At 36.8% G+C, this 26,615-nt stretch overlaps 1 protein-coding gene across 1 annotated transcript in view; it reads left to right on the forward strand.

Moving 5' to 3' along the window:
• Positions 1–696: 696 nt before the first annotated feature.
• LOC140240297 (proton channel OtopLc-like) overlaps positions 697–26,615 on the forward strand; it is a 50,784-nt gene continuing 24,865 nt past the window's right edge. Inside the window, exon 1 of the mRNA XM_072320080.1 lies at positions 697–823. Coding sequence (XP_072176181.1) covers positions 697–823 — 127 coding nt within the window. The remainder of the gene's footprint in view (positions 824–26,615) is intronic.

The raw sequence follows: 26,615 nt of genomic DNA on the forward strand, positions 1-26,615 counted from the left end.
CAGTCAAGAGCTGGTTTGGGACCAACGCGAGTTACATTTACGTCCGGACCGCTTTAACACTGTGCCTTGAGGAGAGAGAGGGGGAAAAAAACCAGAAATTGTCTGAAACTGGCCAGTACACTCCGGAGCGCGAGTCACATGTAAAACAGCCTCAGAGAGGGGCCACTTTTCGAGCTAACAGAATCCAATCAAACTATCAGCGAAGTTTGTGAGGTACACTGCCACCTCTTCCTTTTACGGGTGTCCCTCCGAACAGCCTGGTTGCCTGTCGTACCAAGGGAATCGTTCCCCCATTCCCTGAAGTTCCTTCTCGACATTGATTGATCCGTACATTTTCTCTCTTTTGCTTGCCCCGACTTCCCGATCCCGTCGACTCAACATATTCCCGCGCGCAAGTGGAGACCCGAGAATTTCAGAAAAAAAAAAAAAGTTTTTAGAAAAAAAAAAAAAGTTCTCCAGGAGCAGACAACCGGAAGTAGGCATGATTTGTACTACTGACAGATTGACTGGGAGTGAAAAGTGTCCTATCTCTAGCGTAGGGTCATGAGTAAACCAACGCCTTGCAAACAACCTTACAAAACAGGCGAAGAGGGGACTTGATTTGCTTTGTATATTTTCTTCCCTGCGCTGCAACAAAGCACATGCTGTAATAGCACTTTGCGTAATGTTCTGAAATGGACAGTGGCCTGTATCATCATGGCGGAACGATATGTGTACAACAAGCGAGCGCGGGAAGATCTGAAGGCGGCTAAGGCTATCGCCGATCGTCTGGCGAGTCGGGGTTGGTGTAACAGCATCTGTCAAGGAAGGGATTGCAGTGCTTGTAAGTTAACATCATTCTCACGTCGTTATTCTTCATATTTTCGCTGACCATCTGATACAAATTTACACTCATTCTACTAGCCTAGATTGCCGCTCACACAAAGGGCAGCGAAATCTTGCGTCCTGATCTGAAGTTAATTTCACGATTGTTTTCAAATTTTCTTTTGTTTATTTTTCCGTTTTGTTGCATATGAGTTTTCCATTACATTTGTTCGAAATCATTTTCCACGATGAATAAGTCTCGAGCTTTTGTGATAACGTATTTACTTTTTTTGCAGACCATGCAGCCTCGAATAAACAGAACTACGAAATATAGCATGGATACGGGTACATGGGACTATTATTATAATATCATGTTAGATACCGTACGATTCTGAAGTACACAAAACTCGCATTTCAGTTTGCTGGTTAGTGGATCCGAATTGCTCTTGTCATTTTATGTCCAAGCCCATTCTTTACGTGAATGTTGCGTATGGTATCCCCTAAATCCAACCTAAATACATTCATCACGCCTATAGGCGTGGGGGAGGGGGAGGGGCCACAGGGAGAGGGGTACGGTGTTTCCCGAAGGTGTACGATTCTTCTCTGAACTTTCTGCGTCTTCAGTGTTGTGAAATAAATTTGAATTGAAATCGAATTTAAGTTAAACTTTTTTTTTATGATTAGCTGTAGTGATATTTATGATCATCTTTATATCAGACTGAGGACTTGTGATAGGCCTTTTGATTTGAATACGATAGCAATGCTGTCAATTATCGGCAGTATCGGAATATGACTCAGCGACAGAGTGGAACATCTGTACAGAAATGAGCTAATAATGTTTGACATTACCAAGGCCACTAAACAATGCGTCTTTTGGAGACTCTCCAAATGTCACAGGGGTACCGGTATCATGCATTCTCCCACTCACTGGTATATACCTTAAATATCACATTTAAACACAAACACAGTGAATCACACGAATGCATGCCCATGCACACACACACACACACACACACACACACACACACACACACACGCACACACACACACACACACAAGCACACACACACACACACACACACACCACAACCACCACCACCACCACCACATAAACCCACATACACTTAGTTCAAAAAGTCCAATCAGAAAAAAAAAAACCACACAAAACATATTTTGAATATGCGTCGTAATATGGAACTGAGCATTCCATTGCCTTCACTACGTTTTTGTACACTATCATTATATAGTGCAGTTTTCTGATCAATTAAGTGGAAGTATTTGATTTAAGAGGACCCTGAAACTAATACATTTTCATTGTTTGGGGTTTTGGTACGCAATATTGTGTTCACCCCCGCCTATTGTGTTTAGTCCCATGTTGCCATTTAATCAGACTTCAGGCAGTTGTTTGTGCGATAATCTCAAATTATCAAAAAGCTGGCAAAGAAATTAGAATATGAAAGCTTGATGTCGAGTGAAAGTGACTTCAGTGCCAGTCGAAAAATGACTGAGTATGCCTTATTGCCTTCGCCCATTACGTCACTCACTGTATGCAATTCAAACGAAATGGATTATGCTCACGACATTAAAGGGGCTATTGCATCGCAAATGCATGTTGACTTGTATTGATTCATGATACCCCTCAACATGACTTTATGTGGTCAAATGAATAAATCTGAATATGTATTTTGCTATAATCATTAATTGCAATGATTAACAGTCACTGGCAGAATCTTGGTTTCGATTTTTTTTTTTTTTTAAATCCGAAGGAAAATAGTAGAAATGATATTATAAAGTACATGACACATATTCAGCTATTCTTTAAGCCACATGAGTGATAGCCAATGTATACGATAAATCAACACAAGTCACCATGCGTTTGCATTGCATGGTCCCTTTAATGTTTGACATTCAAGTGGGCGCGGTCATAAAGAATAACTTCAATCGGCCTTGAGCACCAGGATGCAAAACGATGAAATATCACGGCCAAAATTTGTCCCGAGTTTATCAAATTATGACTAGTACATTAACCGTATCTCATTATCTACAACTGATCTAATTTTTGTCAGGAATTCAGCCCCTACGCAGCCATACATTATTGAAATAGGGTGTGTTCCGGTATTATGTAACAACGTACCTGGGCACCTCGTCCTTTCATCACGTGGAAAGGACAAGGACGAATTTTATGACTAGTGTTGATTATCTTCATTTTTATCATTGTTAATGTAATAATGGATATGATAATATACCACTACTACTACTACTACTGATAATAATGATGATGATGATGATGATAGTAATAATAATAATAATAATAATAATAATAATAGTAATAATAGTAATAATAATAATAATAATAATAATAATAATAATAATAATAATAATAATAATAATAAGATTAAGAATAATAAAAACAATAATATTACTTGTTATTATCTTTTATTGTTATTATCATCATCATTATTTTCGGTATCTTTGATTACACTGCTCTCGTTATTCCATGATAAAAGTCAACATAAAAAAAACATGTCCTGTTGCTGCTGTAATTTAAATAGAATCTATATAAACTGATTTAAGTGTATCCTGTAACTTTCATTGTTTCATTTTGCATAAATGGAATTTCCGTTGCTACATCTGCACAATTGTTTGATCTGTAGATATATGTCGCAAATGTAACTTCTGGAAAACTTTATGCATAAATGAATGAACGAGTGAATGAATGAATGAATGAATGAATGCATGAATGAATGAATGAATGAATGAATGAATGAATGAATGAATGAATGAATGAACGAATGAATGGATGGGTGAACGAAATGATCAATTATATGTCTTCAGATACTGTAAACAAATTCTGCCGTTAACCCTGTCTATGCCGCTGACCACCCAATTTGCACACAATGCCAAAAGCAATTTGAGGCGCCAATCCTCACTGAGGGTCAGCTACACCATAACAGCAACAACAACAACATGTCAGCAAACTTTGACTTTAGAGCTTTAAAGGAATTCGAAGCGGTCTTTTGTTTCGCACTTGCACATGCATCTACGATATGATCAACTTCTGTTTCGTGTATAATGACTAGCCTTGCTATAGCACTGTCCCAAAGAGAATTCCGACTATAATAGCTGCCACGAACAGAGTGAGATCAAAGCTGCCAATTTCTCTTTCCAATTCAATTCAAGCCACGAAAATTGACAATTTTGACAAAAGTACATTTTGCAAAAACATGCCAAGAGTGTGCAGAGGAAGTACTGCTAAAGGAAGAGGAGGGAAAGAATTGGAAATTAGTGTGAACAAATAAAAAGATCACCCTATTACGTAACATGTGCAATGACCTTTGATATAAAATTGGGGTAACAAGTATAAATATATTATAAACTTTTGGAAACATTTTTTTTTTCATTAAAAAAGAAACCGCTTGCATTTTATAAAGTTCGCCCAGAACCGATAAAAGAAAGAAAATTCTGAACGAGCTTAGAGCGTCAAGCATTGTCGGTGTATATTCTTGGCGCTTGTTACATGCAGGCACTACGAGTTGACGTTATCTTGGCTTACAAGTGCGCGTGTTGGCCTTAGCACTTCCGATGTGTATTAACACCATTACATCGAGGTCAGGTTTCGTTTTTTTACCCTTTCCAGTAAGTTACGATGTACCCCTACTTTAAGAGGCATTACTTCATTTCCATCCAATTTTAATTGCTTGCGGAAGTCCCCTGGATTTCCTTCTTTTTGAAACTTCATATGCACTTGTATTAGCCTTAATATCCTCATTTGATATAACATATTGAATATTGAGTATCAATGAATCTAAGGCAGTGGCGAAATTTATAAAGAATCTATTTGTACAAGCGATGTACCCCTACTTTAAGAGGTATTACTTCATTTACATCCAACCTTAATTGCTCATGGAAGTCTTTTGGATTTCCTTGTTTCTAAAGTTTCATATAAATCTATATTTGCCTTAATATCCTCATTTGATATTGTATATTGGATATTGAATATCAATGAATCTTGAGGCATCGGAGAAATTTGTCGAGATTCTATTTGTACAAGCGACTTTATTTGTAAAAGCCTTGGCAGTTGTGATTGGAAATGCAATATCCGGCCCATTTCTACACGCTGCACGACAAAAAGAAACAAGAAATTATAGTACTGGTACCACACTACCGGTACATTATCTCCAACTAGTCATCAAGCCGTTCTCATTCTGTATTATGCACTTAAAATCGCCATGGCAAGTAGAAAGCACTCATTACAGTACTTACAATGACTTACATATAGCAGCCGAGATGTGTAGGCGTTTGTTACAAAAAATCAATAAAGCTAATTACGATGTTATAAACCTAGTGTTCCTTTGTAAGACAGTCGCAACCGTGTTGAGGCAACTGCGTATATGATAATTATACCGAACAATTTTGGCGCCATTTTTGTTGCCGCGGCTATACCGTCTGCACCGAAGCGGAGATGTTAGTTGACAAAAGCCGCGGCGAACAATGATGTTATGTCCCAGGGACTTCAAATGTTGACCTCTTATCCTTGGATGAGACGGATAAACAGACGAACAGACATATAAACAGACAACCCCCCCCCCCCCCAGATAAACAGACATATAAACGGACAGATACCATCTATACAGACAAACAAACACACCAACAAACACACTCTGTTGAGAAATGTGACAAAGACAGACTGGAGAATATTTTAAAAATGCGAAATTAACTTCTCAGTAAGCTTAAAAAAAAAAAAATGACTTCACATCATATCCAGATTTCCTATCACCATGTAAACATCTTATAACATGTAATTTTCCCTGATTGATTAGGGTTGGTGTGTTTCTCAAATTCTTTTGCTGTAAAAGACGAAACTTAAACGGATATTTCAAGATAGAAGGGGTAGAAGATGAAAACAACCAACGAAGAAGTTATATCAATGTATATCGGTACAGGACTTGCTCCGATCCATTTTGAGTCAAGCGAAAACTCAACACGTGTTCTCGTCATAGTTGACAGGGGCAATGTCATTGTTCCTCCTAACGATTGCATGTTTATATCCCTTATCTGCGCCCCTGTATTTTCCCAGGTCATGCAGGGCATGGAGGGGAAGAGGTTTTGGAGGGGTGTAAAGGGGTTGCCTTGTGTTTGGTCGAGGGAGGTATCTTGTTGCCCCCTCTTTGCGTGATGTCATCCGGCACATGTCGTCTGTGTGAGTCATCGCCATGACGACGAGCGCCAGGATGACATCATTCACGTCTGTCAAGGTCACTGCCTTTCGAGGTCATTTTTTTTTTCAGACATAAATTGTAAGCGCATCGCATCTTAAGTGAGCCTTAAGACATCCCTGGGTATAATGTTGTTTGAAAAGGGGGACATGAATATGATAAATAAACGTCTTTGAATAAACCACATGTTAGAGGAACCGTGACATAGGGGAGAAGACTGTTGACTTTTAAAAAAGAGGCTCCAAATTCGAATCTATTCAAGGGCCCATACGTCCTTGGGTAAGATGCGTTTATTCACTATTTTATATTCTTCTCGATCCAGGTGCGTACTAATTGGTATACCTAGGATGATACTGATAATGCAGGGCCCTCTAGTAGAACGGCAGAGCTGGGGTACACCGAAGAGATTGCTTGACAAAAAAAAAAAACCCATGGATAATACGCGTTATAATGATATACATACAATGTAATACAACTGTACTGTGTATTCATGGATGTAAACATGCGTATAAGCTTTTTCGTATGGATGTTGTACATAAACGCAGTTTACTGTAATACTGGCTATATGATTGAGTGATGAATACACCTGTTGCAAAATGTCCTTGTCTGTAAATACGTGTTCATCATTTTTTTTTTTCTAGCGAGAAGCGAAATAGAATGTTGTTAGATGTTTTGCTACTGTTGTGTAATAAGAGGTACTGATTAGATGTATTCGAAGTATATCGATGACTGGTTCAGTAATTAGCAAATGACCTTATGGGGGGATCAAAAAGACAGAACTGAAAAAAGGAGAAAATTACAGCTAGACTACGAACTCACTAAGAATTAATATGCAACAAAAAGTTTCACAGCTTTCATGATGATAATGACAATCACTGACAATACAAAATGTTACCATCTTACTCTACTTGTATAAATGCGTTTTGCTCAGGTGTCATGTTGTTCTACTCTACTATTTGTAACCTTCCAGTGTGCGTATAAGCGTGTTCCGAAAACGAAATTACAATCGGATTTTTGCATTGATAACTTCAAATATGATTAAACTATCTGAATGTTATTTCAGGGTTAAACTATCTGAATGTTATTTCAGCGTCTAAAAATATAACATCTTGCCTATATTTTGCAGAAAATCACATTCTATTGGTTAAGTGGTCACAGAGAAATGTGGATCATTGTAAAGCATGTGATGGGTCTGATTCTTCCAAGTTTAGCACTTGGATGCTCTTGGAACTGCATATCAATGTGTGAACACAATAGACAGAACTTAGAGGGAAGTATTCCTCTACAAAAATCCTCTACATGCTCTAAAAAAAATCTTCATTTCTCTTTGCCCACTGAAGCAAATCGGATAGGGCTTTCTGTAGGTTGTGGGTAATAAGTTATATATTTTCACACCCTGAAATTGTATTTGGATTGCTTTACGATTTTTAAAGTTATCGTTGCGGAGGGTCCCGTTGTATCTTTTTTCTTTTTTTTTTTGGGGGGGGGGGGGAAGACATACTAATATATCCACTAATATATCCGTGGAATTCCCACACTCTCTGTCACACTACACATAATACATCTTTCCTTCTTTTTTTTTCAGTTCACCCTTTGCTTTGCATAAGTCATCAGGGTGAGATCTTAACGAATAGGAAATTAACGTGTATTTAGTCAGATTGTGAAGTCATTTGCTACATTTGGGGGATGTTTCAAAGAGATATAATTTCGCCTAAAAATAGATTGCACTTTTCACTCGAAAAAGAGAAAAGAAAAAGCCGCGACGGATCGCATTCCCAGTCTGTGTCAACCACACAGCTCTTTGAGTATCATGTATTGAATGTGTCATGAGCGTGTTAGGTGTCAAGAACCATATAAAGTAAGGCAATGGCACGATGAAAAGAGAGAGGGCTTAAAAAAGAAAAGAAAAAAGAAGTGGAATGGGCTGGTAATAGGGTAACGTGACTGATATCAAAGCACGCGTCACCCCGGCTGCCGGCATATACGTCTACGGTATTGTAACGGTTGTTTCATATAGCTGTTCGTAAAGTTACGAATGCCTTTACGAAAGACTGGAATGTGAAATGACAATATGTGTGCCCATTTTTCTCTTACATTTTAGCAAAGTACGACTGTGTGTCAATATTTTCATCTACATTGGGGCAAAAATACACTTTAGAAACGTGTGTTAACATATAAGAATAATCATCATCATCTGCAAATTTCAACTTCAGCTATTGAACTTAGCAATGATTTACCCTGAAGAGACACTATGATAAAGGGGTGTCCATCCGTCTGTCCGACGTAATCGCGATTTCGATTAGGAAACCCACCTGGTTTCCCATATTTAAGTCGTTCGTAAAGTCGTGCGTAACTTCACGAACAGCTTTATGAAACAGGGCCCTGTTCTCTTAGTGATGCTTTATGACATTCATTGGCATGGAGACCGCTAATCGACAGAAAATACGCTGACATACGCAGTCATTATACAAAGGCATCAAAAAGAAAATTAGAATACGTTCTATTATACCCAGATATAACAGTAATTCCGGCAACTGTTTGCATTCAGTTTTCTGAGTAATGCAGTCCCCGTCGGATACATCGTATTGTGCAAAGAGTATATTATAAATGATAATGGCTCAATTAATGTTAATGGCTTGGTGTTTAAAGGCATAATTTACCAATTGCAGATGAAACAAAAACCCAGCTCTAGTTCTTCAAAATAGTTCTAAAATGTGAGTTAGGGATAGAAACAACCAATGTAAAATTTGAATCAGTTAATCAGTATAGTTAATATCAATTATTGTCAAATATACAAAATGTGAACAATAGTTGCAATAAAAATGTTTCTAGACTAAACCTTTTACAGTTACGGTTTATTGAGAGAAATAGTGATATAACCATATATCTTAGGCTTTATTGCAAAATTTTACATGGTAGTATGTTTTATGATACAACTGACCTAAACATACATGACATATGCATCAAATGTGATATCTCGAACATTTTTTAAATCACCGCTGCCAAATGTAAACTGATCTTTAAGATTAGGTTCGGTTTTATGGAAGAGAAATTATTGGCACCGATAGGTGCGAATAGCAAGGTCAAAACCCTTCGGCCCCTAAGTTCCACAATGAACTCACTGCGTCATTCTCACCTGTCATTCGTGACAACGCGTGGGACTAAGGGGAACAGTTTTGCATCTTGATATTACTGTAGCATTTTAACAAGTAGAGGGAAATAGGATTGCTACAACTCGTTTCCATCGTGATTTTGAAATTTCTACAGACTTACTGCATTAAACCTACCATCTTTCTGTAAGTAATGAGTTAAATTCTAATATAAATATTGTGTGCCGACGCGCACATTAAAGAATAAGTTATCAAATTTTCAGTATATCATTGTCAAACCTTTCAGTATAACAACACAGTTTGAAGAGCATTCAACAGCCCTTAATGTTAATATTTTTTGGGAGATAAATGATAAAGATGAAAAGGGTGCAGTGTGTTTCTTTTTCTTTGAAGTAATACTATTTGGTAGCTAAAACACGTCGTGTTACACAAGCTTTTGATGCGATAATTTATAATCTTTAAAGTTCCGTATATAATCTGGCAATCGCGTGCATGGTATATAGGCTGTACTGTTTAACACCACGTGAAAACCACGAAGTTGACCAGTTCTTTGTAAAAGGCGCAACTACAAATCCATGTGGTAAATGTACCTCACATGACATCCGCAAATGCAACATTCTGTTCAATTCGACGTTTTAGCTTCTACGGCCCATCTCCCTGCATGTGATAAAGAGAGAGTGGTTTAAGCTGTTACGGCATAATGCGCCGTTGCTGAAGTTAATATCAAATTATCAACGTAACGTAACACCGATTTACCAAAGATTGTCTGCTATTCTCTGCGGGAGATTATTACAGATTTCCTCTTTATTTTGTGGGATTAGAGAGATAAAAGTCAAAATATTGCTTAACTTCTCTCGAAGCTTTCCGTTCGTAAGATCAATATTATTTATCGTAAGGAAGCGGTGAATAATCATCAGCACGCAATGATTTCTCTTCTTCTTCTTTTATGGTGTTAGATATTCAAATAAAATGGAGGAACAGGATTAATTAAGACACATGAATTCAGCACGTATCGCAAATGACATGTCAAAATGTGTTAATTGTGCTCGATTCATAATGTGGTAGTGTACATTGAATTGATTGTGAAAGCTTATAGTCTTAACCGATAAACCCATATTCTGAACAATGATTAGTCTCGCCACCATGCCTTACCGCAATGGCGCTGTTGTGATCTGAAAATTAAAAAGAAAAACAACTTGGTTTTTAATCCTCATTCTCCACACGTCTGAAATTTCTGTCCAGGAAAACGTTCCCGTGGGATGGCAAACAAACGAATAAACAAAAATACATGAAAGTATCTGTTTCTTGGCGAGAATGTCATTATGAATTTTACTGATAAAACTTAATAAAATTTGAATCAGGTAACGTTAATTTGAGAGCTGTAACAGCGTTTTTATGGTACAACAGCAATTTTCCTCTGAAGAGAAAACTGTTTTTTTTTTTTGTTGCAATTTTCCTGTCTGCCTAAGACGCAAATAGCAATGCTCACGCAATAATGTCAGTATCAACTGCGTATGATTGTCCCCTATTGAATTAGGGGTATAGCGCCCCCTGTGATGCTCGCTGTCAACATGACTGCAACGCACGGTTGTCCGAACCGCGTTTACAACCGGACAAAGTTACGTTTCTTATTTTAAAGTTTTCGTAAGGTTCGTTTCTCCCAAGAACACATCTTCGTGTAGAAAAGTACAGGGTATATAAGTACCCATCTACAATGATATATATTTTTCTCTCCACTTGGTTGTCATTTTAACAAATGAAAGGTTGTCTTCAATCGCCAAATTGATTCGATGCCCCAGTATTGATTTTGGTTATCCGACTGATCTCGACACATGATCTTAATTTTTTATTTTTCGACACCTAATCCAGTGTTCCTTCTAGTCAATGGCATCAATATTAGTAGCAGCAACATTACTGCAACTACAAGAACTGGCACGACATTGAATATTATCAATATTTGAAGAGTTTGTTTGCAAAAATCGATAAGTCCATATTTGCCAAATGGAGATATTTGCGATTAAAGGTCAAGAAAAATAAGAAGAATAATAAGAAATGTTTTGATTCTTTTGACCACAACTTCAAAAATGTACCTTTATATGTAGTGACCAATATATCATTTAAAAGGTATTATTTTGTACTTTATGACAGAGACCGTACTTCAAAATCTTCAAAAATGGACTTATCGGTTTTTGCGAACAAACTCTTCATTTCTTCTCTTCCAGTCCTTTTTCATCTCCTTCCTCTGTCTTCTTTTTCTTCTTTTTCTTCTCCTCTTTCTTCTTCATCTTCTGGATCTTCCATAGAACTGACAGGAAAATCAATCAAGATAGTGTTGCTGATTCTATTCGTACATTATCTCTGATGTGACTTATCTTAAATCTAGTGGTGAAAATTCACGAACGTGTTAACTGCACTCAGTAACCACAAAAACCAGTTTTGCGGTCGTTTCGAATAAAATGGGAGACACTACTGTCATGTGTATACCTTGATGGTGACATATTTCTTGGAGATGGATCAAATCGTATGCATCATTGTAAGATATGAATCTCTGGCGGATCGCACCAAGGATGACGAAAAAAGAAGAAGACATGGTCAGAGTTATACTAGTTTTCTGTCGCCTCTCCCAGCCAACGCACAACAGACATCCCGAGGTGTGACGCGCCCGTGAGTCACGGGCCGAAAATACCACGGCGCCCCGAAGGACACAGCAGTCGCGAATAACACAGTGCAGATAATGGGAATAAGGTGAAAAAAGGGAACACTTTTAAAAAATGGTTATTGTCTTTTTCCCTTCTGCCCCCATCTCCACGCCCCCCCCCCCCCCATTCCATCCACCTCCTTAGGGCGTCGTCCCCGGAGAACAAGCTGGATCTAGTGTGTTATATTTTAACCTGGATGGCCAGGGGGAAACCTGGACGATTTTGAGCTCTGAAATTGCATGAGGTAGCATAGAAAACATTAATCATGATACCGTGCAGGCAATGATATATTGTATCTCTCGGTACAGCAGCATAGCGATTGCACTGGAATGACGAAGCTGTTTTATCAATTGTGATGATTTATAGGGCGCCTCCACGAGGTGGCACTCGTAAGAATGAGTCATTATCTGATAAGGACAATGTGTATTGTACCAGAAGAGCACGATCATTGTTTCATGCACTATTACCAGTGACTTTCATCCATATTACTGTATGTTGTTTGGGATTGCGGGAGATGACGAAGAATAAAAGTAGGAGAGGAGAAGGTGGAAGAAGAATAAGGGAGGAATGTGGGAAGAAAGAGGAGGAGGGCGAGGAGATGAGACAGGGGGCTGGACGAGGAGGAGGAGGAGGCGAGAAAGCTCTAAGTGGAGTCGTAGGGCAGAGCGTTATATAGGAGGGGTTGGATTAAACATTGGGGATGTACAAGAAGGAAGAGGAAGAGAAGGAGAGAAGAGAGATAAACGGAGTTAGGAAGAGCGAAAGGCAGGTTCAAGAAGACATATAGACCACCAGAATAGAGCTGAAACGATATCATCTGAAATTCTACTGTAATGTTTGCTATTCATTATATTGATCCGCCTCTTTGCTGAATACAGTGCTGTTGAATACGAAAGGGACTGTTAAGACTTTGAACCTCTAATACTTCGCAGATTGACAATGACACAATTCCTCCGACGCTGCGCTAAATATAACGTCTTGATTCAATCTGGGTTTTTGGAGTCTGCTGCCAATTTCTCTCTCAGGCTCTTTCAATTTGGATGGCACAAATTTAGCGCGTCCACCGATCCCGCGCCAAGTGTGTTGTCTGTTTTTAAATATCACCGAAATTCCGATTGCTTTAATCGTCGCTCAAGTATTACAGTATACCGCGGCCTCAAGACTTAACATTCGAAAGGCGAACGTGCACATCCATGTACATGTATATCTATAGAAGCTCATGAAAATGGGGGAAAAAAAAGGAGGGGGGGGGGATGAAGTAGTGTTTCCTTTGTTCTCACATGACGTTCAAGAGGGAGGCGTATGATATTGGAGTGATTCAATTCAATTCAATTCAATTCAATTCAATTCAAAGTTTATTTAATTTTTCGACAAAACATATAAGTTACACTTCTTTTGACAACAGAGAATAGGTTCTTCACTTCTTTTGACAACAGTGATAGGTTGAAAGAAAGGACTGTTTGGGAATTGCTGTAGATCTGAGAGTGGGTAGGGGGAAAAAATCAGGTGAATGCAACTTGAAAAGAGAGCCCGCTTCTCGACCCCGTTTGGAATCCTGGGATAGCGACCCCGTTCCGCGGAAACGCATGACGGGAAGTGCGCAGTTTGCGATCGCAGAGGGAACAGCCACTTTTAAAATAGAGAACGCTTAAAGGAGGTTATCCCCGTCTGGTAATCTGGCTATATTTGTTTAAAATATCCTTGTCTGCTGATTTTATTGTATATGTTCCACTGCACCCCTCTCTATGGCGCGTCATCATTCCGCTTCTCAAACAGCAACTACAACAACTGTAATAATGACTTATACGCAATGTTCTAAACCTTAAGTATATCCGCGGTTGCCAAGTTACGTGAGATTGATAGTGAGTTTAACAAGGATGCACGATGCTTTTGATCATCTGGGAATTGAAAGGAGGGTGATGAACGAAGAAAAGAGTCGATTGAAGATGATTGCGTTGATAATCATCATCATCATCATCATCATCATCATCCATAATAATAACAATAATATTAATAATGGTAATAATGTTAATTATACTGATAATTAAGATAAGGATAACAGTCCTTAACTAAGTTAATGCTGATCAGTCTTTTTATATACCAATAGATAATAATGGTTATAAAAGTGATAGCAATAATACCAGCTTTGTGAGTGCTTAGGGAGAACAAATGAATGCAACTCACGTGGCTATCGATACGAAACAAGTGTCACCTCACGACCATTACTGATTGACAACCATCTCCAACTTCTAGTTTTGAAAATCGATGAAAATGCTAGACGAACAGGTTCTATCGAATATTCTAATATTCTGTTGCTATCAATATATGTATAGATATATAGTATGATACAAACATTATGTGTCATTGTTATCATAACATATAATGATAAGATCAAGGACTACTAGTATATCAACCACGATGCCCCTTGACGTTTATACAGCAACCTTTAAGCACTAAAGTATAAAGCACTTAATAATTTATCCTGATTGCCTACTAGTTTGGAGGGGACTTAGAGAGCCGTTTAAATCCCGTGGTTACTTGCTTATGTGCATTCAGTACTCCCTATCTATAGGGGTCATGCAAAACAAATCAATTGAAATCTATTCAAAGTAATAGGATTGGATAAAGGAAGGGAAGCGCTTGATCGAACGACTGGCAGGCCAGTCTACATTCTGCTAGCCAATCCGCTCGCTCCGCTTTTCCGGGTATGTCCGTTTCGGTCCTTGTAGGCTTGACGTAAAGGAAGTATCTGTCAAGTTAAGTCCATAAGTACCTATAACATGTCCCTCCCTCACACGGCTTACATTATGCCTCAGCGCACTTACTACTTTCTAGCATTAACCCTGTTAGGAACTTGTGTAGAGATTGCCGTTGACCTCTTGTGCAGAAATGCCGCAAGTGGTGACGAAATAGTTAAGATGTAATTCCAAGCCTTGCTCAAGCTGGCATTCGTAGAATACATAGCAAAAACTAACAAAAACAAAAAGCGAACAAACAAACAAACAAACAATAGATAAGATAAGAAGCTTTATCTAAATCCCATATATTTTACAAGTTATTATTGATGGAGTAAAATTCCACATACGTTCAAGTTGTTTTAGACAAATACAACTGATATAAACAAAAAAGCAAACAAATAAAAAAAACGAATAAATAAATAAATAAAACTAGCAAACCTGAACAATCAATGTTTCCTCAAAAGAAAGATGTGGAACTTTAAAGCGTCGCATGTTTTAAAAAAAGCAATGAACTTTAAAGCGCCGTATGTTTTAAGAAAACAATGATATTAGTCACAACCATGTATGCAAATTATATGAAGTGATATTGTCATGGCCTCTTTTTTCTCCTACTTACGTGCACGTAAATCTGTATATTTTCTTTCTCTTTTTTTAAAATAAAATTTTGTATACCTCTTGTTCAGTTCAACTAAATTCAGTTATACTTTATTTCCATCCAACGAAAGGTAATACGCCATGTAAAATATACACTTTAATTGACAAATCATATCGTAAAACAGTATGTAGGAAGTACAATTCATAAAGTAAAATACAAAATATATGTACGAATGACTATAATAAATATTGATGCACACAGAGTGAAATGGATTGAAAAAAAAAATCGGATTTTATCAACGAAATTTACGAACTTAATTTACACACATTTCATGCTGAACACGCGAATCACTGAACAAGACACTCGAAAATACGCTTAAAGCAAACTAAAACGCGACACGCAAAAATGAAGCGCACAATAAGTTGAAACTGCTGCATTTTCTCGTTTAAAAACTACATGTAGTTCGCTATTCAGGTCTCTGAAAAACTTGATTGGGTATCTGCTACGGATCGCTGTTACCCTGTTCTGTTGTTACCCTGTCCGGAGTACCTCCTTGCTGTTCCTAAAGATAAAAGCTGTAGATTTTATCGGTTAGAGCGTGTGAGACTGCAGTCACACGTTTAACTGTGGGACAGATGAGCAGTTGATGAGTTCAAGGTTCTTGTGAAGACTTTATTGTTGAAAAACGAACACCCTCCCCCTACCCCACAAAGTCCTGGGTTTCTTTGGTTCATGAAAGTATGGCGCATATACACATAGACAGAGCATTGTGTAATGCTCTTTAACAGTTCTAATTTATGTAACAATTATTGAAATGATATTATTATTATTGTAATCACTGCATTCATTCTTGTTATTGCTGTCATAATCATTATCACTCCTCCCTTTCTTTCAAGTGTGTCTGCTTATTTAGGCCATAAATAATATTTCCATGCCATGGCAAAAACGATTCAAGCACGATTCAGAATTATGCATCATGTGAGCAGTGAAAAGAGATAATTACCTGAATTTTAATTTCTGTATTCGTGTCTTAAGATTCTAACATAAAAAAAATAAGAAGAAAATTTGAAAAACCATCCAGTAAAATTTGAAAAATACTTATATTTTTATGAAAAAGACGATAGTTTTCAACACTAAAATTTGCGTTTGACATCGAATAAGCCTATTATGCTGATGATCAACTCATATGAAAATCTTTATAAGGAAATTTTGTTTGTGAGAATATTTAATCTATTCTCTTCAAAATGGTATATGATATGACTTCAACAGTAGAAATTTGATTTTTTTTTTATGTCAAAAACATTGTGTGGCCCAAGAGCTAGAACTGCATAAAAAAAAACAAACGATATTGACGTATAAACAAAGAACAGAAAGAAACATTTGCATTTTGGCTTGTTGCGGGAAAGAGTTTGCAACGTATGCAGGCCATTCTCCTGTAAGTTTAATCATAGTCATGTTTATGCGAATAACAAAACCAAGTATTCGTGGATTGCTTTGGCATTGCAACATGCTACGCCAGCATACACTGTAATATACAGTAACAGTATAACCGCACTGGCTGTCATGATTATGGACCATAACGATCCCGCGTGAATTTTCTCAGATAATTTGTCGTCGCCATGGTTACCATGATAATTATCTTCTGTTTAAAGCTCGTAATAGTCAGATAGTTGGCAGCAACTCGGGTTCTCATGCCAGCAATATGAAAACAATACCTTGTTGTCGTACAAGATTATCTGGGAAGAGAATGACACCTGATTTTTTTTCTTCCTGTGTTTGTGTACGTGTGTGTATAAGTGTGCGTGTATATGGGTGGGTGTGTGCATAAACGTGTAAGTATGTGTGTGCTTAAAAAGGTGAGGACATTTACTCAATGTAACAAATGGTCTAGATTTTTTTCTATCCATACTTTGGAATATAAAATATTGTATACATTGTATCTCATTTTATATGATATCCCTTTTTATGTGATGGAAATGAAAATTCAATTTGAACTTTGAACATTGAATATACTAAATACTGTAAATCAACAAGCTGTGAATTGACGTAATATAGGTGGGGGGGGGGGGGAGAGCAGCAATAAATGGGCACTTGTGTTTGTTTGTTTGTTTGTGTGTTTTTTTTTTTAAGGAAATCTGCTGTTTTTAGGAAATCTGTAGCATTTTCGTTTTCTTTTGTTTCTCACACTAATATCACTTAAATATGGCGGATATGGAAGTTTTAACGGTGAGTGTGCAAACTCAGCGCTTGGCAGTTCATGGATTCTGCAAAGCTTCTGTCCATCAAAATGTCAACTTGAGGATAATCATGAGTCTGGGTTCATTTCTCATGCAAAAGTAAACATGACAAGTGAAATATCCTGACATTCACGTCCCTGTCTGTATGCTATTTTCGACCGTTCGCTGTTTGCTTCTGAAAACATTTTTAACTGAATACACAACCCTTGAATTAATTTATGATATAACTTAATCACTCTCTGCATTTGTATGGACCATCGATGATTCGATTCTTATTCAAAAACTTAAAGGTAGGGAATCCCATTTGCATGCCTTAAATCAAGAGTTGTATAAATGCAGTGGTATGTTGAAGAGAGTATCATTTTAGAAACTCCCATAAAATATTGAAAGTGGAAGGTAACATTTAGTACATTTTTATTGACCGTTAGATTTTGAATTGAATTTTTTTTCGGGGCTCACCGTAAATTCCAGTACATTACTAGGCTACCTTTGCAGACCCATGCACTGCATGTGTGTCCATCATGTATATTTTGTGAAGAAAGTTCATCAAAACTTACAAACATTTCTATATACATTCTTGCCACACACTCTATATGTTATTACATCAGCTCTTATACTTTTAGATTTGTGTTTATAGATAAAAAAAAATACAGCAACAAAAAGGCTTATGTGTGGCTGACACACAGAACTACTGAGTAGTTGAGTTTTGTGCATTATTCAAATTGTAGATAACTGTTGACTTCCAAATTTCTCAGCAGTGGCCTAAACAAGCCCCCTGAGGTTCATATTTAATGTTTTGCTGCATTTTGGGAGGTCTGTAGAAGGTATCCCCTACCTTTAAGGTATTATAGTATGGGGAAATTACTCTCCTTGTTTAAAAGTTATATGTATGATAGATCCCACTTTATTCAATAATGGCAGTAGTTCCCAAACATCCACCATGCAATCTGGCGTTCACCTAGGGTCCATCTTGGGTCCTATATTAACTATAACTATATTATCTCTACTGCGTCATTGTCATCATATTATATGCAAGATGTCACTTATGTATATTGTTCCCACAATAACTGAAATGAGCTCATAGAGAATCACTGATACACAATTAGTTACATCCCATTGTTTAAAGATACAGTTTACCTTTTGGAGCAGTGATTTAAAAAAATAAGTTCAAGACATCACATTTGATGCATATTATTGTGTAGGTCAGTTTTATCACAAAACATCTTACAAAGTAAAAATTTTGCAACAAAGCCTAAAATATAGGGAGAATATCACTATTTTTCTCAATAAACCATAACTGTAGATGGTTTAGTCTAAAAACATTTTTATTTTAACTGTTGTTTACATTCTGTATATTTAACAATACTTAAAGGGATGGTACAGTATTGGTGGAGATGAGAATTGGGCTTTTAACTTTTTGCGAGATACCAAGAAAACATTTATGATATAGTACAGAGCATACCATTTTAAGAAGAATTCAAATTTATTTGATGAAAATCGGGTTTTGAATGACTGAAACATCCAAAAACAAAGTGAAACAAAAACGAACCTAATAAAAGGTGGGTCCCACACTTTATTGGAATCGTTCTGTTTTGGATATCTCAGCCATTTCAAACCCAATTTTCATCAAATGAATGTTGGATTCCTTATGGAATTACATGCTCTTTCATATTTCATAAGAGGTTTCTCATTATCTCACCAAAAAATGTTAGAAACCTGAAATTAGGTCTCAACCAAAACTATACGATCCCTTTAACATTGATTATACTGATTCAAAATCAATGTTTACATTTGGTTGTTTCCATCCCTAACTCACATTTTAGAATTATTTTGAAGCTCTAAATCTGGGTTTTTGCTTCGTTTGCAAATGGTAAATTATGCCTTTAAAAGTAATAAGCTTTCATTAGATATAAGCAAAACTAATCTGATACATTGAAAGAGTGCCTGTTCACCCAATTTTGCTCATTATGATACTTTGTAAGAAGATAGCGTTACCCTCACTAGTAGAGAATCAACAAAATTCCTCGGCGTAGTAATAGATTCAAATTTGATGTGGAAGAATCATTGATAGTATATAACTTCCAATGATTCAAGAGTAAGCATATTAAACAAACTAAAACACATTTTGAATATATGAAATAAAAAGAGATGTAATATATATGTAATATATATATATATATATATGTATGTATATGTATATATATATATATATATATATATATATATATATGTATATATACATATATATATATATATATATATATGTATGTATATATACATATATATATATATATATATATATATATATATATATATATATATATTAGTTTAGTTTAGTTTATGTTAGTTTGTCTCTCTTCATGTTAGTGTAATTCAGTTTGGGGAAATTCTGGTAAAACAAGAAATAACTTCCCTTTTTATCAATAAAAGAATAGAGAAAATCAATAGAGAAAGTTCCTTTCAAGTTTTGTCATTTGTCATTTTGTCATTTTGTCATTTCAAGTTTTGTCATTACGGTACCTTCAATTTCCCCTTATTTTGAGTGATGACAGTTTATGTTATAAGTGGTGCCGCGATGGAAGGAACGAAACTTTTACAAGATATCGCACGCCGAACCTTGCCACTGTAAACTTTGCTTCTTCGCTTTGTAAAGGTTAGTAATTTTTTCTTCCTAGGTGAGCTTTTTAAAGGGATGGTGCAGTTTTGGTTGATATGGGGCTTCAGGTTACCAATGTGTTATGATCATAATCCTTTGAGAGACTGAGAAACCTATTATAAAATATGAAAGAGCATGAAATTCTAAAGAGGAATTTAAAGTTTGTTTGATGAAAATTTGTTTTTGAAATGGCTGAGATATCCAAAACAAAGCAATCCTAATCAAAGATCGGACCCACTTTTTATTAGGATTTCTTTGTTTTTCTTTGTTTTGTTTTTTTGATATCTCAGCCATTTCAAAACCGATTTTCATCGGTTAAACTTTGAATTCAGAATTTAAAGAGTAAAAAAAGTGTTGGTCATGATAATATTGATAATGTTCTTTTAAAACACATTATAAACTGCATTGTGGATCCTTTGGTTCATGTGTTTAATTTGTCTTTAAGTAATGGTGTTGTCCCCGAGGAAATGAAAGTATCTAAGGTTATTCCAATTTTTAAGAAAGGGGATAGGGAAGACATCAGTAATTATAGACCAATATCTTTGTTATCCATTATCTCTAAATTATTAGAAAAAGTTGTACATTTTAGACTCTTGGATTTTCTCAATAAGCATAAGATTATTTCAAATAATCAATTTGGTTTCCGGCAACAACACAACACATCCCATGTAGTTCTTACTTTCCTAGACAAAGTCTCCAAAGCCATTGATAATTATCATCATACTATAGGTGTGTTCCTGGACTTATCCAAGGCCTTCGATACCATTGACCACAAAATACTCCTTTACAAATTATCTCATTATGGTATTCGTGGCATGGCCTTGGAGTGGTTCAGGAGTTACCTTACCAATCGCAAACAATTTGTTTATATTAATGGTCACAAATCTGCTATGCATGATATCACTTGTGGTGTACCGCAAGGAAGTTTACTTGGCCCACTTTTATTTGTGGTTTACATCAATGATATCATAAATTCATCAAGTATTCTTTCCTTTTTATTATTTGCTGATGATACAAATGTGTTCCTTTCTAGCTCTGATCCAGTGTATTTGATCGATACTATGAACATCGAGATAAAAAAGTTATTTCATTGGACTAGAGCTAACAAATTGTCAATTAATCTTCAAAAAACTAAATGTATGCTTTTCAGTAATTCTTTAGAAAAGTTATCTCAGAATATTTATTTGGACAATATAGCCATAGAAGAAGTTTCTTCAATTAAATTTTTAGGTTTGACTCTTGATAATAAGCTCACCTGGAATTTGCATATCGATTCAATTTGCCGCACAATTTCTAGAAATGTGGGTGTTATCAATAAAGTTAAATTCTATTTTCCGAAAAATGTTTTGTTAATGTTATATTCATCTTTGATCTTACCCTATCTGAACTATGGCATTCTCGCCTGGGGCAACACTTACTCCTCATATTTAGAAAGAATATTATTATTGCAGAAAAAAGCTCTTCGTATCATTTGTAGAGAATCGTGGAGATGTCATACTAATGACTTGTTTCATCAAAATAATATTTTAAAAATTAAGGATTTATATTGTTTGAATTTAGGTCAGTTTATGTACAAACTAATAAATCACTCCCTTCCTTTGGTGTTTGACTCTATGTTTATCCAAAATAAAACTGTACATTCATACCCCACTAGACAAACCAATGAATTCCATTTACCACTGTTTAGGACAATTTTTGCAAAGTCTATATTCTCCTTCGCTGGACCTAAACTCTGGAATTCCCTTGACAGCAGTATAAAAGAATCTCTAAGTTTCAACACTTTTACTTTAAAATTAAAGAAAATGCTTGTTAATTCTTATATTACTGGGGATTTGCATTCTGAAAGCTCCTAACTGATTTCTCTTGCTGCTAACGCCTTTATTTTGTTTACTTTTATTTCATAACCATTATGTTATATCATTCATATTATGAAGACAACTTCCTGTGTCCTGCATCGACCCCCAATACTCTCCTCCTTCGCCCTTCCCTCTGTCTTCCTGTCCCTTTCTATCTCCTTTTTATCCTTTCCACGTGTATGTAAGAGAGCTGCTTTGTTACTGTGTTATATGTGTGTGCGTTTGAGTGCGTACTCGTCTTTGTGTTCTGGTTCCCGTGGATTATGTTAAAATGTCTCGTGTATTACTATTATAAAGCGACTCCGAGGTGACTGCATTCTACAAGCTTGGCTTTTTAGCAGTCCCCTCCATTTCCGACCTTTTCTTTGTTATGATTCAGTCACATTTTGTCCTTGTACTTCTTCTACCAAAATATGTTTTTTGTTTCATGTAAACAAAAGACGTGTATTTAAATTTCATTTGGACGTGTAAAAGTTACTTTGTACTGACTTTGTGTATATGCAATGTCATATTATATGCAATGGTTTGGCCGGAAATGAAATTAAAAAAAAAAAAATGAAATGAAATGAAATGAAATTCCTCTTTGAATTGTATGTTCTATATAACATATCATAAAGTGGCTTCTAAGTGTCTCGCAAAAAGTTGAAAGCTGAATCCTCACCTCAACCAATACTATATCATCCCTTTCAAATCAAAATATTGTAGATTATGTAACCTGCCGATTAGAAAATATTGTAAAGTCAAAGGTCTGTTTTTTTAGACTAACAAATCCCCAAAGAGGAAGCTCCCGTCACTAGTGGTAAACCCCTTCCCAAACTTCCCGTGGGGTAAGGGGAGAACTACATTTAGAGTCCTTTCTCTCTCTCCCTCTCTCTCTTCCCTTCTATCCTTAGCACATTGTGTGTGCGTGTGCGTGACAACTAGTAACGTTATCGTCATCGAAGAATATATTCCTCTCTCCCTCTCTCTCTTTCTTTCTCTTTCACTCTCTCTCACCCTATCTCACACAAAGGATGTGTGCACTAGCTGATTCGACGATCAGAAGAGGGGAGGTTTTATTTTAGATCGCTGAAGGTTGGATAATTTCCCCCCTTCTCGAAGAGTTGAGGTGGCTTGAGGCCTTCCTAAAAAGCTCCATGTTGCCCCCTTTTCCTTTGTAAAGGATCGTAATAGAAATAAACGAACAACAAAAGTTGGTGGGGGAATTGACTCGTTCGAGACGTTATCGGAGAAAACCAGGAGTTCGGGAGTCATCTATACGAGAAGGAAGGCTGACGTATCGCGGAATTCACGATCGCCAGTGTGGAACACTATCAGTGTACTAGCTGTGGATGGTTTGCCTCTTGGTGTCTCGCCAGAGAAAAATACGCACATGCATGAGGTAAAGTTGTCCCCTCCGAATAATATATCATTTGTTTTCCACGTCAGAATATATTATCCCCTCCGATAGACTACCACAAGGTGTGACCAATGCATGAACCTAGATTGTATGAGATAGTCTCTTTCGGGTGTGTCCGCGTTTTGATAGTACGAGAATGACTCGTGAGTATAGTCCTATATAGTGTTGAGAGCGGAGTGAACAGTGTGCCTTCCGGGTGGCTTATGCAATGTCACATAATGCATTCTAAAGCACGGAACTTATCCAATATTTCAACCGTGTTGAAATCAGTGACGCTTGAATTCAAAGTTTGTTAGAGATTCGGCAAGTTGTAATGTTGATTATTGGAAGACTTTAGACGTGATCTGCTGACACGTGTATAATCTTCCTTTTGGTGAAAGCGGGATACAGTTACGTCTCTTAGATAGTACATGTACGTGTTTTGTGCCCTTCCGTCAAACACTCGCGTATACTGGGTAGGCCCTGACGACTACTGCAGTATGTTACAAAGTATAGAAAAAATCAAAAGCGATTTTTATAGTGTGTACATGTATATTACTAACAGCAGAAAAGGGGACATATTTGTGCTTCCTTGCATTTTTTTCTTTTTACTTCACACGAAACTTACATGACACTACAGAGGTTAGCAAACCAGACAACATATAGGTGCATTGTCGCTGGTAACCTGTGCTGTCGTATACTTCATTAATTTAGTTCTATTTCATTTTGTTTTCATATTGTTTCCATGATTATATCAGGTGTAATCACGACAAAGAGTGACAAGAATAGACCCCATGGAATTTCCTCTTCTTCGTTATTTGCCCCCCCCCTTTCCTTATCATCCCCTTCGAGTGCCTCAGAGACCCAATCACATGCATTTTATTATTCTCATGTTCAATGACTCAAGGATTTACCCCCATGAAAATGTTTGGTCTGTGCACAATCCCAGAAAATCTATCTCGACGTCGTGTGTTTGGTTACGCTTCGGTCATATTATTTTGTTTGCGATTTCAGCAATGCTTCGCTTTGCGATATAGGGATGAATTTTGCCGAGACAGTACAAAACAGCGCCATGTCTGTAGCAAAGAAGATTACGAAACTATATCTAATTTTTACAAGAAAGCTTCATGGCACTTTCACGAGATGCTGTTTACAACGTTGTATACTGAGTAACACTACGTGATCACAGGTCTTTCTCTTTGTTCTAAGCCATGGCGTGAGTGTGCATGATAACATATAAGTGTAAAACAGTGTTCACATTATGATACAATATGTTTGAGGGTATCTATGTATGCGCGTATGCACATCAACGTTATGTATATATATATGAATACATGCATACAAGTCATAATGCCTGTTATTTGCTTGTATGTGTGTTGGTATGTTTATGTGTGTATGCACGTACGTACTGTATGTAATATGTGTATGATGATAATGTTAATGATATGAACACTAATCATAATGCGCTAGTATTCATCATAAAGATATTGTTATGGCATAGAGAAAGGCAGAGATAAAATATTTATGCATATATGCATACATTACGTTGTATAGCCCAGCATACTATAAACATTGTGTGTGTGTGTGTGTGTGTGTGTGTGTGTGATGAGAAATGGTAATATGATGATGATTGTGTGTGTCTGCGTGGGTGCTTATGTGGGTATTTATGTGACCTAGTTTTCGAGGCAAAGGCTGGATTAATGCTTTATAATCATCTCGTGCATAATTAAAGGCATAATTTACCATTTGCAGATGAAACAAAAACCCAGCATTAGTGCTTTCAAATAGTTCTAAAATGTGAGTTAGGGATAGAAACAACCACTGTCAAAATTTGAATCCGTATAATCGATGTTAAGTGTTGTTAAATACACAAAATGTGAACAATAGTTATAATAAAAATGTTTACAGACTAAACCGTATACAGTTACGGTTTATTGAGAAAAACCCTGATATCTCCTCATATTTTAGGTTTTATTGCAAATATTTCATATGGTAGGATGTTTCATGATACAACAGACCTACACATATGCATCAAATGTGATATCTTGAACATTTTTGAAATCACTGCTCCCAAAGGTAAACTGGACCTTTAAAGGGGAAAAAACGTGCAGAAAATACAATGTATGTTTCTTCTTTGTTTTGAAACACCAACTTTCCATCGTAGGATTCCTCTTTATAATCTGAAGTATATTTTGTGTCTGTATGTCTTCCCCTTTTGTTGTGTGATCTGTGTGGGTAATGGATGCCCATAACTGTTTTTTAGGATGTGTATGTGTGTTTGTGTGTGTGTGTGTTTTGTGTTGCCTGTCCTGATGCCGCCATGTTTTCTTTGACTTGCGGGGTTCCTAGGCTTTAATTGACGAGTGTCGGTGTGCGTCAGGTAAATCCCTCCCATATGATCGGATCATGACGTAGCGCCACGGGAAGGAAATCCCCCATTCGGTGCTAGGGAGTCCAATCAGGCTAACATTAGTTGTCACTCTCTTATTAGTCTTCTTCATTACACCTCTGTTCCGATTTGCCTCTGCTCAAAACCTCGGTCTGTATCTGGTTCAAATTCCGTTGCGAACATGAAACTCTCCGTCTCTGAGAATGTGGTAAATCTCTTCCGCTTCGCGCACACAAAGCCTGTCCCCCCCCCCCATCCTCCCCCAAAAAGCACCATTCGTGCGTGATTTTTGACGCCTGCAGCTTCTTTTTTCCTCGCGACATCGTGGCGCCTGAAGATAACATTTTCCATATATTGTAGAATCAGTTTCTATTTATGTATTTTTTTTCTGTCAAATTACCCCTCGATTTTGCACTAAGATGCAAACTTTTCGCAATGTCTATTATGGTATAATCTTTTAAATTCTTGGGGCTGTGTCCACGAAGAACAAGGTTACTATTCATAACGTACATTATTTATGAGGAACCGTGACGATTCAGTAGTTGGTTACTTACATTCTCCCTCACTTCCCCTACTCCATCTACCACTTTCTTCTTCTTCTTCTTCTTCTTCTTCTTCTCCTCCTCCTCCTCCTCCTCTCCGCGATCGGTACGTCGTCACTAGGGGCTACAAAGTTCGGCATGATCACCCTATACATTGCGTATGAATTAAGCCTGAACCACCATGCATCAATTCCTTTCGTAATTTTATGCCATCTTTTTCAGACTGATGTATGTTGACTTGGAAACATTGCACACCAGACAGTAATATCCTGAAGTCAGTGACTGTATTATCCTGATCAATTAAGACAAAGCATTGTACATTTTAGCTTTGTCCAATAAATATGGCTTTATCAAATGCCCTATACAGACACGTTCATAGCAAACATGTAAATATT

The sequence above is a fragment of the Diadema setosum genome, chromosome 16 (genome assembly GCF_964275005.1).
Source record: "Diadema setosum chromosome 16, eeDiaSeto1, whole genome shotgun sequence".
Lineage (NCBI taxonomy): Eukaryota > Metazoa > Echinodermata > Echinoidea > Diadematoida > Diadematidae > Diadema > Diadema setosum.